The sequence below is a fragment of the Lycium barbarum genome, chromosome 12 (genome assembly GCF_019175385.1).
Source record: "Lycium barbarum isolate Lr01 chromosome 12, ASM1917538v2, whole genome shotgun sequence".
Lineage (NCBI taxonomy): Eukaryota > Viridiplantae > Streptophyta > Magnoliopsida > Solanales > Solanaceae > Lycium > Lycium barbarum.
The window spans coordinates 8,362,310-8,376,508 of NC_083348.1; the positions used below are offsets into that span (position 1 = coordinate 8,362,310).

Below are 14,199 nucleotides of genomic sequence, written 5' to 3' on the forward strand. Positions count from 1 at the left end.
TTCATAAATCGATTATGGATTTGGTTGGCTACTATTTCGCATTTTTATCATTAATAACGTTGTTGGACCTGGACTTATTTTCTTTTAGTGCTATTGTAAATGATTAAGAATATGATATATGGTTCGCCTGGCGGGTGGTGTTTGCTGGGTGCCAATCACGTCTAGCGGGTATTTTGGGACGTGACGGCTTAAGTGACTCAGTGATGTAATACCATTTAATATAAATTCAACGAAATAACCACCATACCTCGAGGTGCCTCAAAACTGTAGGACATGCTGGAGGACTTCTCAAATTGAGAGCTCCCCAAGAGTATTCTGGTGGGACAATGCTCTGCCTAGAAAGAATGGGGGCACAACTCCAAGCAAGTGGCCAGTCCTTCAATATAATAGCTTCAGAGTATGAACAGAGCACTCGCTTTCCACTTCTCTTACCGCCCATATTTGGTAAGCCTTTCTCAGCAGGAACACAGGCTATCTTCCCAAAAATACTGCAAAAGTGGTTACTGTAAAGGACAGCAAAGTTTGATATTATAGCTTTCACAAGGCTTTCTGCCAACAACCAGATTTCGAATGATACTTCATCCTGCGAGCTGAATAACTCTTTCTCAAGATCATCAGTAAGTTCTGAAGGTGGCATGATGTCTCTTCCAAGTGACTCAACTCTCTTGGCACATTCTAGGATAACATCAGATTCAGCTGAAGTGTGAAGGCCCGCCTTCTTCAAAATCCGTAGCCATCCTTCGGAAATAAACCTTTCTCCAGGAAATTTTATTCTCATGCCTGAAAACACTGATGTTAATAAAGCATCACTGGGATCAAACAGATCGTTCGGTTTAAAGAGTTCTGCAGACATTTCATCAGCGCTTCTAACAAATTTAGTCTCCTTAAGTACTTCAATAATCGATGAGTCTTCTTGTAGGTATTGCCAATTTGAGTATAGGTAGATTAAAATATCTTCCTGTACAGACTGAGGCTTCTCATCAAATCTAGGCAATCCAAATTTGACAAAAATTTGTTGATCATGCAACTCCGGCACCCCAAGGGCTCGAAAAAGGGGTTTCTCATTAGAATCGGGAGAGACAGATAGACAGCGTTCATCAAATGGCTTAAGAAAGGTATTGGAAGGAATCATACAAAGGTCATGACTATGCAATCTCGTATATGTTCCCACAACTGTCATGTATATAGGCAAATCACGCAGTACTTCAAGCTCTTCTCTTCCATAGCCAGAGCTATTTGCAGAAAAATCAGAAGCAAAGAGGGTAAAAAGCTCATCACGCTGTGAATCTGGAAAGGAAGTGAGTTCCGGAAAGTAGCCAGCATTTTTAGCTGCGACAAGCTTTGATGCTATAACTTGACCTAACGATTGCCCCTCGCTGGGTAGACATTTGCAATGACCAGCACAATCCAAAAAAGAGGTATCAAACACAGGTATATTGCACTGGTTCAGAAACGACGTCAACCAAGGGTACTTTCTCTCTGCAACTTTAAATGATAACCTGTAGGATTGAATCTCTTCAGATTCCGAAGGTAATCCAGACAGATCAGCTTCTCCACTTGCCCTATCACCAAGGCCAATAGAGTCTAAATCAGTTACAATGGGTGGAATAAAAACAAGTTTTCGCTCCTTAACACAGCATAGGACTGGACGACCAAGAAAAGCTGGAATAAGAGGCCAATCAGCGAAAAGTGCCAGGTCATCTGAACAGTCATCAACCATCTTCCAGAAAAGTCTAATCCAATTAGGAGAAGGACCACATTCACTTGCAGAAGTAGCATTGTTCTCCCATGAGAACCAGGGTGCCATATTTGAGTTGACAACATGATTTACCCAGTTTTCATGGAAGAGAAACCTCATATGATTAGCCAGCAAAATAAGGGAGAAACTCTGCAGCTTTAATAATGATTGAATCGTGCTGTTAGAACAAATGTTCAACAATATTGATCTCTCCAGTACTTTAGGATGAATAAATTTAGCAGCTAAAGAAATCATTAGTGATTGTTGATCCTTGTTTCCAACCCAAAGTTCAGTAGCTCCCAGCCTAGTAAGATGATTTGTTCCTGTTGGACAGGGTAACCCTCTGAGTTCACTAGCTACAGCTAGTAGCTTTTGATCATTTCTATCTCTAATACTATCCCCAATGGCTCCCGAAATAACATTCCTTTGGGATAAAGGACCTCCTCCACGACCAATATCTTCAACAACAACTCGGCCTAGATCAAATAAGGCCTTCCCTAAACTTGTCATCATCTCAAGGGCGTCTCCTCCAGAACTGCTTGGAGGTTGCACAGTGTTGTGAATTCTATGAGAACTGGAGCTTGATTCAGATAAAGAATTAGTGTGACCTTCACTACATTCTTTAACAGAATCTAAGTTGCTAATGTCTCTGAATGAATCAGGCCTACTTGGTTCACCAGTCTTTAGAAGCTGGATATCTGATAGGCAATACTCAAGTACATCTATGTAAGTCTCAACTGATCGGAGAACAATAGATGTTGAAGAAGCCCGAAGAAGGTCCCGGACCATCCTAGGTTTGATTTCCCTGACCGTAACCCCCAAGGCTTGTATTTCACTCACCAACTCCCACGGTACTGAGAAAACTGGATAATGTTCTTTCACGAAGGCACAAACTGTAGCTGGAAGCAAGCCACCCTCCACTCCAGTGCCAGGCTGAGATAGAAACATACCCTCCTCAGCCTTCACTAGATTTCCTGAATACAACTGCCAAACAGGAAGATCCATAAGACGAGCATAGAATGGCTGAATAACTTGCTGAGTTATACATTCCCAATCTGCTTTAGAAACCTTCACTGACATGAAATTGTTTCCATCTTGCTCCTGTTCAATCAGCAAATTTCTAGTTGACCTGGGCCAAAATGAATAGATCTGATCACCATAAGCATTCAGAGTCAAACTGACAGCTCGGGCCACACTAGGCTCCAGAAGAGAAGTGGATGGTTCCCTCCTCAACTTTTGCATTTCCAATACCAGCTTTACATAAGAATCACGAACACAACACATAAGTTCTCGATTCCAAGCTTCAATCAATTGATTTCCAACATCAAAAAGCGGCCCTGGCAAAGACTCCATTTCTTGGTCCTTGAAAACAAAACGTCCCTGATTATGACATACTAGGAAATATCCAAGTATAGTGACAGGTATGTTTATAGTACTTGACAGTGGAAGTGGGGACAGGATAAAGCTTGATGAACAAGTATTGCTAGGCTGGCCATTTTTCGATATCAGTACTGCAACACCACCAACAGGTGTAAGGTTGTATGCCATGTACCGCCTGCAAAAACCGCCAGTAAGCAAACTGCTGGTCCAAAAATGGCAGATTGATGGAGAACATGCTAACCAGGGAATTGTTACAGTAAATATCAAAGGATACTATTGGGGGTTGGGGGGGGGGGGGGGGGGAAGGGTCAATGGGTGGATTCTAGCGTGAATTACAACCCTAAAAAAGTGCATTTTATTTGTTTTTCCAATAGGGCATTCAAATCCCTAAGGATAATATAACAGTCCTTAATTGTTCTACACAATAGTCCATTTATTCGTTCTTGCAGACCTTTTTTTTTTTTTTTTTTTTTTTTTGAAATTGGTACTGTTATTCGTTCTTGCAGACCTACTAGAATGATACCAATTACCATATTTTAACAAAAAGGGGGTAAGATTGGATCTGTCTCTGACTTGACTATTGGATCTGTCACTGACTTGACTGCTAGATTAGCTGAACAAGTATGATATTCATCAAGGAGTTATGTGTGTGTCTAGTTCTATATATCAGACTAAAGGATGCCAAGCCTGCCAGAAGTGATACCGGAGGATTATATTCTTACACAGTTCTAACTGGATAAAACATTACATTTTTTAAAAATAAAGCTCACAAATACTGCAAGTGACAGATAATCACACAGTTAAAAACATATTCTATTCTAGTTTACCATCAACAGGAGACTGCACAAATGAAATATTATGAGTCAAACTACTTAAAATGTTCAGGGACATTTGAACCACCTTCCGATTTTCAGCCAAAGCCAACCACCAAATATCTACAGTAGTCTTGAAGGTTCCATGATTAAAAAGTTTTGCCTATTCCCCCTCATCTAATGTTTTTCTCCCAGACGATTATCTTTTAACCAGGAAATCTTTTAAAGAACTGCTTTCACTAAAATTTCCTGAAAATACTTTGCGCTGCCTTTCTCCCTGCTTAAATGTCCAAACTTTCCTCATTGCCAGTCCCAAACAATGTCTACTTCCCTTCAAAACCCTACCATATTGGATTTATCAATACACTTCTGATTCTAACTTTTACCTTTTCCCTTTAGCAAAAGGAAACACTACTAGTTTCTGTGACCACCAGGGGTGCCCAAATCAAAAGAGGACCAATCACCTTGGGATGTAGGGAAAATAATTGCTCATTGTACATAGTTCAATGCATCTAGTAATCTACCTGTCAAGTGCCATGTTCCTTGTTTGTCCTGAACCCAGACTAAGCACAACAAGCCAACGGTCAACTATTTTAGTTCCTTGTTTCCAAAAGTTCACATCTATGACTTGTAGCTTGATTGCGGAATTTGAGCTACTGAATAGACTTGATAGCTGGAACTTTTTCCACTTCTTCTCCGAGAAAGGGTTTCTACTTGCTGAATAGAGTGGATCAAGGTCAACAGAATATTCCAAGGATGGTTGAGGGCTTCCTTGCTCCCATATTGACAATGAAATCTGAAAATGTTGTTTCACCAGCAGAGCAATGTTATGGAGATGAGATCAAAAAAGGATATGCACACAGCCAATCGGCAATGAAATCTGAAAAATGTTGTTTCGCATACTGAACAAGGTTATGGAGATGAGATCAACAAAAAATATGCACACAGTAAGTCAAAATATAAAGCAAAAGCTTGAGTGAAATAAATCAAATATTTATGTTCAGATCGTGCTCAAGCTAATCAAGAAGAGACAATCTCCAGTACAGTTCTTTAACATAAACCTTAGGTATAGGAAATATAAAGAACTTTGAGCATTCAAGAAATCAACAGCTCTCAGAATCACTCTAGTGAGTATGGCTGTCTTTCTTGTGCTCATCTACGTTTTTCAGTTTGTTTATGTCCAACCCCAAATATTTTCAGTACGAAAAACAATGTTAAATAGGACTAATTATGCACAAATGGTCAAGATAGAAAATGGAACAATATATGAGAATGGAAATAAGGCAACTGGAGACCAGATAGGCAAGATAAGCAAAAATACAACATGCATAATTAGGATTTGAGGTCTAAGAAGAAATTTTCAGCATTGAGAAATCAGCCAGTCTAACCTGCTAGCGCTTCTTTATAAGCTGGAGGACAGTCCCTAAATGTATATGGAGGACCATCTGGAGAGAAAGAAACTCCAGATGTTTTGAGGACAGTGGCAACACAGAGCAGAAGATCAAGTTAAACTGTGTGTTACTGTGTTGCTTTTGGTACTCCCAGATTTATACAGATGATACCATCTCTATCCAAGACATTTTAGGTTCTTGTTAGGATTTTTGATTGGTCTGTTAACTTTTCCTCTTCCTTTTCCTTATTGCTCACTTGTAAATATGGTTTCAGTACAACCCATGTACTGCTTTGCTAATATATACTATTTGTTACATTCCCCCCCCACCCCAAAAAAAAAAAAAAAAAAAAAAGATGAAATGGCTTTGGAGATACACTCAAGAAGATCACCTGTTATGGGGGGGGGGGGGGGGGGGGGGGGGGGAAACCATCAAAGGAAAATATGAGGAAGAGGACAAGTGGATGACCAAGGAGGTCAGTATTCCTTATGGGGTCAGTCTATGGAGATCCATTAGGGCTCTATGGTCTGATTTGAGCCCCTTTGACATCTCTTCATCTGCAAATAATTCTCGATATGGAAACACAGAATCAGGGGGCTCTGATCTCTGAATAGGAAAAAGAGTGGATCTGCAGGGTCCCAAATGAATTGGCAAAGAACAATTCCTCCATCAATGTAGTTGATGGTAACAAAACAGTATTTTGGAAGGATGTATGGCTTGGGACAGAAAACCTCCGGGAGAGATTTCCTGATACTTTCAACCTAGTCCAGCATCAACAAAAGAGCATTGCAAAATTGTGGTCATACCAAGGATGGGATCTCACCTGCAGAAGGATGCTCAATGATTGAGAGTTGAATGGGGTGACTGAATTCTATAACAATGAGGGAAATTTTTGGTGGTTTACAGAAAGGGGCTGTTAGATTTTGGTGGAATGGCCACAGCAGTGGCGCATACAAGGTGAATGCAGCCTACAAGATTTTGAATCAGACCAACCAATAGATTGAAGATTGGTCATGGAAGCACATCTGGAAGGCAAAGATACCATATAAAGTAGCTTGCTGTGTTTGGCTTCTAGCAAAAGAAGCTATACTAACTCACGAAAACTTGAAGAAAAGTGGGATTGCTCTTTGTCCCAGATGTTTTTTATGTGGTGAAAGTGAAACAACAGAGACAGTGAGCCATCTTTTTCTTCATCGCAAGCTAACAGCACAATTATGGAGGATGTTCATTAATCTCAGAGGCATCACTTGGATAATGCCAGGCAAGGTCTCTGATATTTAGTGAGTTCGGAGGAAGCAGGATTTGAGGCAAAGGATAGATGAAGATGGAGAATTGTCCCAGCTAGTACTTGGTGGACAATCTGGAAAGAAAGGAATTCCAAATGTTTTGAGAATACGAACAACTCTGTTCAAAAGATCAAATTGAACTGTATTTTGCTCTTTTATTTTGGTGTAACAGTCCTACTCAGGAGAAATGGTAGAAATTCTTGATGTGCTAGATTCCATTTAGATGGTCAGATTAGCTTCAGTTTCTTAGAGTCAAATTGTATATATGGTTTCAGCACAACCTATGTATTGTTTTGTTCATTTATAGAAACACACACAAAAGTTGCCAGTTTCAAAAAAAAACAGTCGTGTTACGGTGGATAGCAAAATGATCTACAGTTGGATACTTCATCCCAAAAGAGATCAAATTTCGGTGACTGTTCCAATTTAACAGGTGGAAATAAATGAAGGTGACACTTAAACAAATTAAAGGAATAACACATCCAACTTGAAAATAGAGAAGCATTACCTGCAAAACTGACTTCAAAAACAAGATCGTCGCAGAAGCATTATTTAAGAACTTATCAAGCATCATTGAGATCTTCTTCAGGCCAACCTCCAACCCATCTTTCATGCATTCTGGGGAAAAAGGCATGCGTATGACAGTAGAATTGGACAATGACCATGGGACATTTTGATCAATCAACAAGGGACTGAACTGATCACGGAATCGCTCTGTCAAATTTGTCCCTGAACAAAGCCAAGAAAATAATCTTGCTCATCAATGCCTAACAGTACAACAAAAAACAACATACCCAGTGTAATCCCACGAGTGGGGTCTAGGGAGGGTAGGATGTACGCAGACCTTACCCCTACCTTTTTGGGGTAGAGAGGTTGTTTCCAATAGACCCTAGGCTCAAAAGAAAAGAAATTAAAGCTTGTTTGCAAGAAAAAATATGACAGCAACAATAACAAGGTAAAAAAAAAACCAACAAAAACAAGATCCCAAGACAGGCTAGAAAGAAATATAACAGCAGCAAAGTGGCAAGATGGACACAGCCAAAGAAGCAACATGTAACAATAAAAACGAAGTGGAAGATACTACGCAAGTACTAAATAGAAATACTGCTAATAAGGAGACAAGGAGAAGAGAAGACTACCCCCGTCTCTCACCCATAAATGTGCTACAACGTTCGGCTACCTACTAATCTTCTATCCTAATCCTCAATCTCCAAACCTTCCTATCTAGGGCCATGTCCAGAGTAAGCCGGAGGTTTATCATGTCCTGCCGAATCACCTCCCCCAGTTCTTCTTCTGCCTACCTCTACATTTCCTAACATCCAATATAGTCAACCTCTCACACCTCCTCACGGGTGCATCCGCATACCTCCTCTTCACGCGCCTAAACCATCTCAGCCTCGCTTCCCTCATCTTGTCCTCCACGGAGGGACTCCCACCTTGCCCCGAATAGCTTCGTTCCCAATCATATCTCTCCTAGTATGCCCACACATCCATATTAGCATCCTCATCCCTGCTACCTTTATCTTCTGAACCTGTGCGTTCTTGACTGGCTAACATCTAAGCCTTAGTGACACATTCTTATCACACAGGACCCCAAAAGCGAGCCTCCATTTTACCCACCCCACTCCAATATGGTGCGCAACAGCCTCATAGATCTCCCTGTTACCTGTATTATAGAAGCAAGATACTTGAAATTGTCCTCCTTAGTACAGCTTGTGTATCAATCTTCACTTCCACCTCCACCTCCACCTCGTGCCCTATGTCACTGAACTAGCACTCTAGGTACTCAATCTTAGTCTTGCTTAACCTAAAACCTTTAGACTCTAAGTTCTGTCTCCAAACTTCCAGCTCTCGTTAACTTCCCCACGTGTCTCGTTAATCAATACTATGTCATCGGCGAATAACATACACCATGGCATCTCCCCCTGGTTATGCCGCGTCAATTCACCCATCATTGGCAAACAAATACAGGCTAAGGGTTGAACCCTGCTGCAACCTCATCATGATCAGAAAGTGTTCTGAGTCTCCTCCTATTGTTCTTACTCGAGTCTTGGCTCTATCGTAAATGTCCTTAATTACCCTAATGTGAGGCACCAGAACACCTCTAGACTCTAAACACCTCCATATGCATTTTTTAGGTCAATAAACACTATATGTAAGTCTTTCTTTCTATCCTTGTACCGCTCCAACAGTCTCCTTACAAGGTGAATGGATTCTGTAATTGACTGCCCCGGTATAAATCTGAATTGGTTCTCGGAAATGACCACTCCCCTCCTCATCCTCATCTCTACCACCCTCTCCTAAACTTTCATAGTAGGGCTTAGTAGCTTTGATACCCCTATAGTTGTTATTTTGGATATTGCCCCTGTTGTTGTGCAACGGGATCATTATACTCGACCTCCATTCTTCCGGCATTCTAGTCATCCTAAAAATCACATTAAACAACCCACTGAACCACTTAATACTACACCTGCACTCTTCCAAAAATTCACTAGGATTTCGTCTGGTCGGTCGCTCTACCCCTCCTCATCTTACGAATCACCCCCTCAACCTCCACAGACTTTATGCACCTACGGTACTAAAAATTCTACTCTCGAATTGCTCTAACTGTCCTAGCGCAATATCCCTACCCCCTCTTCATTCAAGAGCGTATGGAAATATATCTGCCATCGTCATCTAATGTGAGCCTCTTTTACCAAAATTTAGCCATTCTCGTCTTTGATGCACTTCACTTGGTCAGGATCTCGGGCTCTCCTCTCTCTCTCCTGCCTTTTCCCTCAAGCTTTGCATAGAAATGCTCAAAGGTTGTCATTTTAGCCGCCGTAACCGCTAACTTTGCTTCCTTCTTCGCCGTCTTATACCTCTCCCTATTCTTTCTCTTCTCCTTCTCGTATATACTTTCCAATAACGTTGTGTACGCAACCTTCTTGGCTTCTACTTTTCCTTGGACCTCTCCATTCCGCCACCATTCTCCTTTGTGTCCACCTAGGTTACCTTTCGAGACCCCTAGCACCTATCTAGCGCTTCCCTAATGCAGTCACTTGTCCTAGTCCACATACTATTTGCGTCCCCGCTACTCCCCAAAGCCCCCATAACCATCAACTTCTCCCCTTAACTCTCGAGCTTTGGCTTGATTCCTCGCGGCCGGGCCGGCTTGGAAGCAAGCTACCTCTTGCCTATCTCACCCCCTTCCTTCAGCTAGGTGAGTTGGAGAAGAAAGTCTTAGAAGGCTACGACTCTATAAGTTTCGCGTCTTCTTTTTTTGCGTGTCTAAGCCTGCCCATTTAATCATTGGCTAACCATATACAACCCTCGTCTTCCTCTTCCTCTTCCTCTTCCTCTTGATATCCAAATCCATAATCACGAGCTTATGCTGCGTTGTTAAATTCTTGCTTGGGATATCCTCCTCCTAAAGAGTAAGTAGTCTATGAGGGTCTTAGCCACCACACTACGGTAGGTCACCAAATGGTCCTCCCTTTTTCGGAAACTCAAGTTAGCGATGACCAAGTCAAAAGCCTTAGCGAAATCCAAAAGCGAGACTCCTCCTTCATTCCTATCCCCAAAGCCAAACGTGCCATGCCTAACAGTGTTGAATGTAATACTTGAAACCCGCAAAATCTCATAGAACACATGTTAAACAGATGATCATGGCAGTGTTATCAAAAGAGAAAAGCGCAAAAAATCTCGAAAGTTAGCTGGGGATTTAAGCGCAAAGCGCAAATAAAGTGTGGGCTTTAGTGAAAAAAAGCGCAATGGTGCAAAATTACAAATATATGTATGTTTAGTCCAAGACTTATAATAGTAAGCACGAATAACAAATATATGGACAAAGAAATTGTAAAAACATCACGATAAAGTGAAATATCAATCATCTAGTGTCACCTCTTCAAGAGAGGCTCAATGGCAAGGAAAAGTATGTCTTGGAGCCATGATGACGACACTGAAGCACACATAAAGCGAGGCGAAGCGCTAACATGTTTTGAGCCTCGCTTCAGAGCTTAAGCGCGCCTTTGACAACACTGGATCATGGTGGATCGAGCAGAACCAGAAGTTCTGGACAGTGGCATGAACATTTAGCTAGGAACACATCACAGTTGTACGGTCCCAATTGGACAATATTCAATTGAAGTTGAATGAACGAGTACTTCAAGTTGAAGTTGGCAAAAACTATTTGTGTGTGGACATAAATTTCACTTGGAGATTAGGAAAACAAAGGAAATGTCTCTGATGACTTTTCTCCCAGGCACATTTTTCGAGGAAATGTCTTACAGACACTTTTAGACTCCCCCCTCCATCTCCGGTGATCCCTCTGATCACCAGAAAAGCTCTTATCTCTCATCTTTTCTCTCTTTCTTCTCCTTTTTTTTTTCCCTCTTGATTGCTAACAATGGATGATACCATTTACTTTGCAATAGGTTACAAGTCTTATGATATCACAAAAACCACTGGTACGATAGGAGAATGGTACGACTGGACTGAAAGACACAGAAATGCTATAACAAGAACAACTTTCAACAAGAAGACTATGGAATGGATCACTATGACACTGTGGGAAGTATCCAAGATGAAAGGGAATAGGGTGAGAAGATGGAAGAAAAGGACAACTTCTCAGAAGTCTTTTGTGCTAGGAACTTCAACAAGTATGGGAGATATATCAGTCTGATTAATGTAAGGGGCAGAAAGAGGTCGGTCATAATTATTCCTGAATTGACATTTAATTCAGGTTGGGTATTCATTGCGGAGAAAGTTGACAGATTCATCTGCAGTCACACAGACAGGAGAAAGATGGAAGAAAGCAGACTGCTGATAGAAACATTTCTTATGCAGAAGTGATAAAGAGCAGTAAATGTTTGACTAACAGGCAAGACAATGTCACAAAAGCAGATTCTACATTGAAGAAGGGAGAAAGAATTTGCATTAATGACAGCTCAACAAACCACAGTGTAACATTAAAGAGGAGCTTAGTAGGCCTATTTGAATTTAAAGCAGGTGGGCCACCAACTTTATCAGAGATTAGAAGATGGACTAGCAGCTTATGGAAGCAAAGCCATGGTTTGAATATATATGAAATGAGTAATGGGTCTTTTCTCTTCGAGTTTGCTTCAAGAGAGATAGCAGAACAAGTTATTGAAGGAGAATGGGCTTAGAGAAATTTTAAGGTCAAGCTACAATGGTGGAACCCAAGAATAGGTGCAGTGGAGGAAAATAATAGACCAAGCTCAATTTGGATCAGAATAGTAGGTTTACCACTACATTTCTGGTCTCAGAAAGCATTTAGAACCATTGGCGATCACTGTGGAGGCTGGATGGAGACAGAAGAAGAAACACAGCTAAGGAATCACCTTAAATGGGCTTGGATAAAAGTCAAGGGTGATGGGTCTGACATTCCCAAGGAGATGTGTATTGAAGATGATGATTTTTGCTATACCATGCAGATTTGGACTGAAGCGCCGGTAATAGTGGTTACAGGAGCTGGAGATTCAAATCGTTTTGCACACCAGTCAAAAAATAAATATCCATATCCAGTGGATAAAGAGGTGGGTGACTGCACCTTTGAATAGTTGACATATGGAAGTGATGGGAGCCCATGTAAGAGCACAGGGGCACGTGGACAGAGAGAGAAAGCTGGCAAAAAGCAAGTGGGCCTGGAGTTTTTGGGTGCAGTCCCTTCACAGAAACGAAGCCCAACCTTTCTTGTGGGCCAATCATCCAAAGCCCAAGCCAATGTTTCATTTAAACCAACAGGAAAGACATGTGAGAGGCATGAGGAAGCTATTAAAGGATTAAAAGAGATCCAAACACTGGCCTCAAAATTTCTACTGGCTTTCAAGGAATGGGAAAGCACTGCAGCTCCCAACTCTTTAACTGAAACTCAGTTGAGAGAGGAAAATAAGTCACATTCCATGAAAATGGAGCACAGAAGAGAGGAGAGAATTGATCCTGCTCCCTTATAAGAGAGTGAAGATGCCTCAGACAAAGGTGAGTGCCGAACAGAGGATTTCAACTTACAACTCCAACAAATTCATGATGTTGTACCTGTAGTAATGCATGTTCCAAATGATCAAGAAAGTAATGAAACCAAAGCTACAAATTGGGTGAGAGGGGAAATTCTGGATATAAGCAGCAACTATGGAGTAACCATAGAAGGGCTGAGGGAGAAAACACAAGCCTTGCTCATGAAACTTGATGCAAGGAAGGCTGCAAGTGAAAAAGATCAAGAAGGGAGGAAGAAAATAATTGTCTCCCGAAAAAGCAGAGGAATAGGGAAAAATGAACTGAAGAACCTACAATCCAGCCTGAATGAAGAGGTAGAGGGAGTTAGAAGTAGAGGGAGAGTACTTGCCTTGTCTTTTAGATGAATATCAAAATAATCACTTGGAATATGAGGGGACTTAACAAGATATCCAACAGAAATCTTGTTAAGACTGCTATGCAAAAATGGAAGGCAGATGTTCATTGCTTTCAAGAAACAAAGGTGAACAAAGAGGTGGAGGCTATTGCTAAACAAGTGTGGCCTTGCAGGTGGATGAAGTGTGGTTTCATTGAAGCTATTGGTAGTAGTGGTGGGATCCTGATTATGTGGGATAGGAGGGTTTGGAGTGGGAAACATATAGAATCTGGGCAATACTCTATTTCCTATAAATTTGAATCAGTCCAGAGTGCCTTCAGTTGGCACCTAACAGGGGTTTATGCTCCACATACAAGAATGGAAAAGCTGGAATGCTGGGAAGAAATTGCAGTTGTCGGAGAGTTTTGTGAAGGGCCTTGGGTAACCTGTGGGGACACTATCAGATTCATGGTGTAAAGAAGAGGCTGTAGCAGGATCACCAATGTAATGAATGATTTTTCCAGCTGGATAGAAGAACTGGAACTTCACGATCCCCACTTAAATGGTGGGAGCTTTACTTGGTTTAGGGGAATTAATCACCACAGTGCAGCCAGAATAGACAGATTCCTATATTCTATGGAATAGGAGGAAAGCTTCAAGAACATCAGACAGAGAATACTGCCTAGAGTAGTATCTGATCACAGTCCCAGTGTCCTTGAATGTGGGAACTGGGAACAGAAGAAAGCAAGTTTCAAGTTTGAAAACTGGTGGCCAAAGGTGGAGGATTTAATGAGTTGATCCAGAACTGGTGGAATGATTTCCTGGTAGAAGGGTATCCTGATTATATGTTTTGTTCAAAGTTAAAGATGCTCAAACAGAAACTCAAGGACTGGAGCAAAACAACCTTTGGGAACTCACAAACAGGAAGAACAGTCTTCTCAATGAACTAACTGAGATTGACTTGGCCCAGGACCAAAGAGAGCTGTCTGAAGATGAGATGATGATAAGGGCAACAATTCTTGCTGAATTGGAAGAATTGGCTAAGAATGAGGAAAGCAGTTGGAGGCAGAAGTCTAGAATACAATGGCTAAAGCAGGGGAATAACAATACAAAAAATTTTCAGAGAACGGCAACTGCTCACAGGAGGTATAACAACAAAGACAGATTGGTGGTAAGGGGGGAGGAAATAACAGAACCAGCAGAAATCAAAATGAAAATGATAGAGTTCTACAAGAAACTTTATTCAGAAACTGAAGAATGGAGG

The 14,199-nt window shown here is 41.2% G+C and overlaps 1 protein-coding gene across 2 annotated transcripts in view; it reads right to left on the reverse strand.

Annotated features, from left to right (window-relative positions):
- LOC132622327 (uncharacterized) overlaps positions 1-14,199 on the reverse strand; it is a 62,100-nt gene that overhangs the window by 17,042 nt on the left and 30,859 nt on the right. For both annotated transcript variants that reach the window (XM_060336916.1, XM_060336917.1), the window contains exons 6-8: positions 7,116-7,336; positions 4,455-4,726; positions 248-3,293 (exon numbers count right to left, since the gene is read on the reverse strand). In XM_060336916.1, the coding sequence (XP_060192899.1) occupies positions 248-3,293; positions 4,455-4,726; positions 7,116-7,336 (3,539 nt within the window). The remainder of the gene's footprint in view (positions 1-247; positions 3,294-4,454; positions 4,727-7,115; positions 7,337-14,199) is intronic.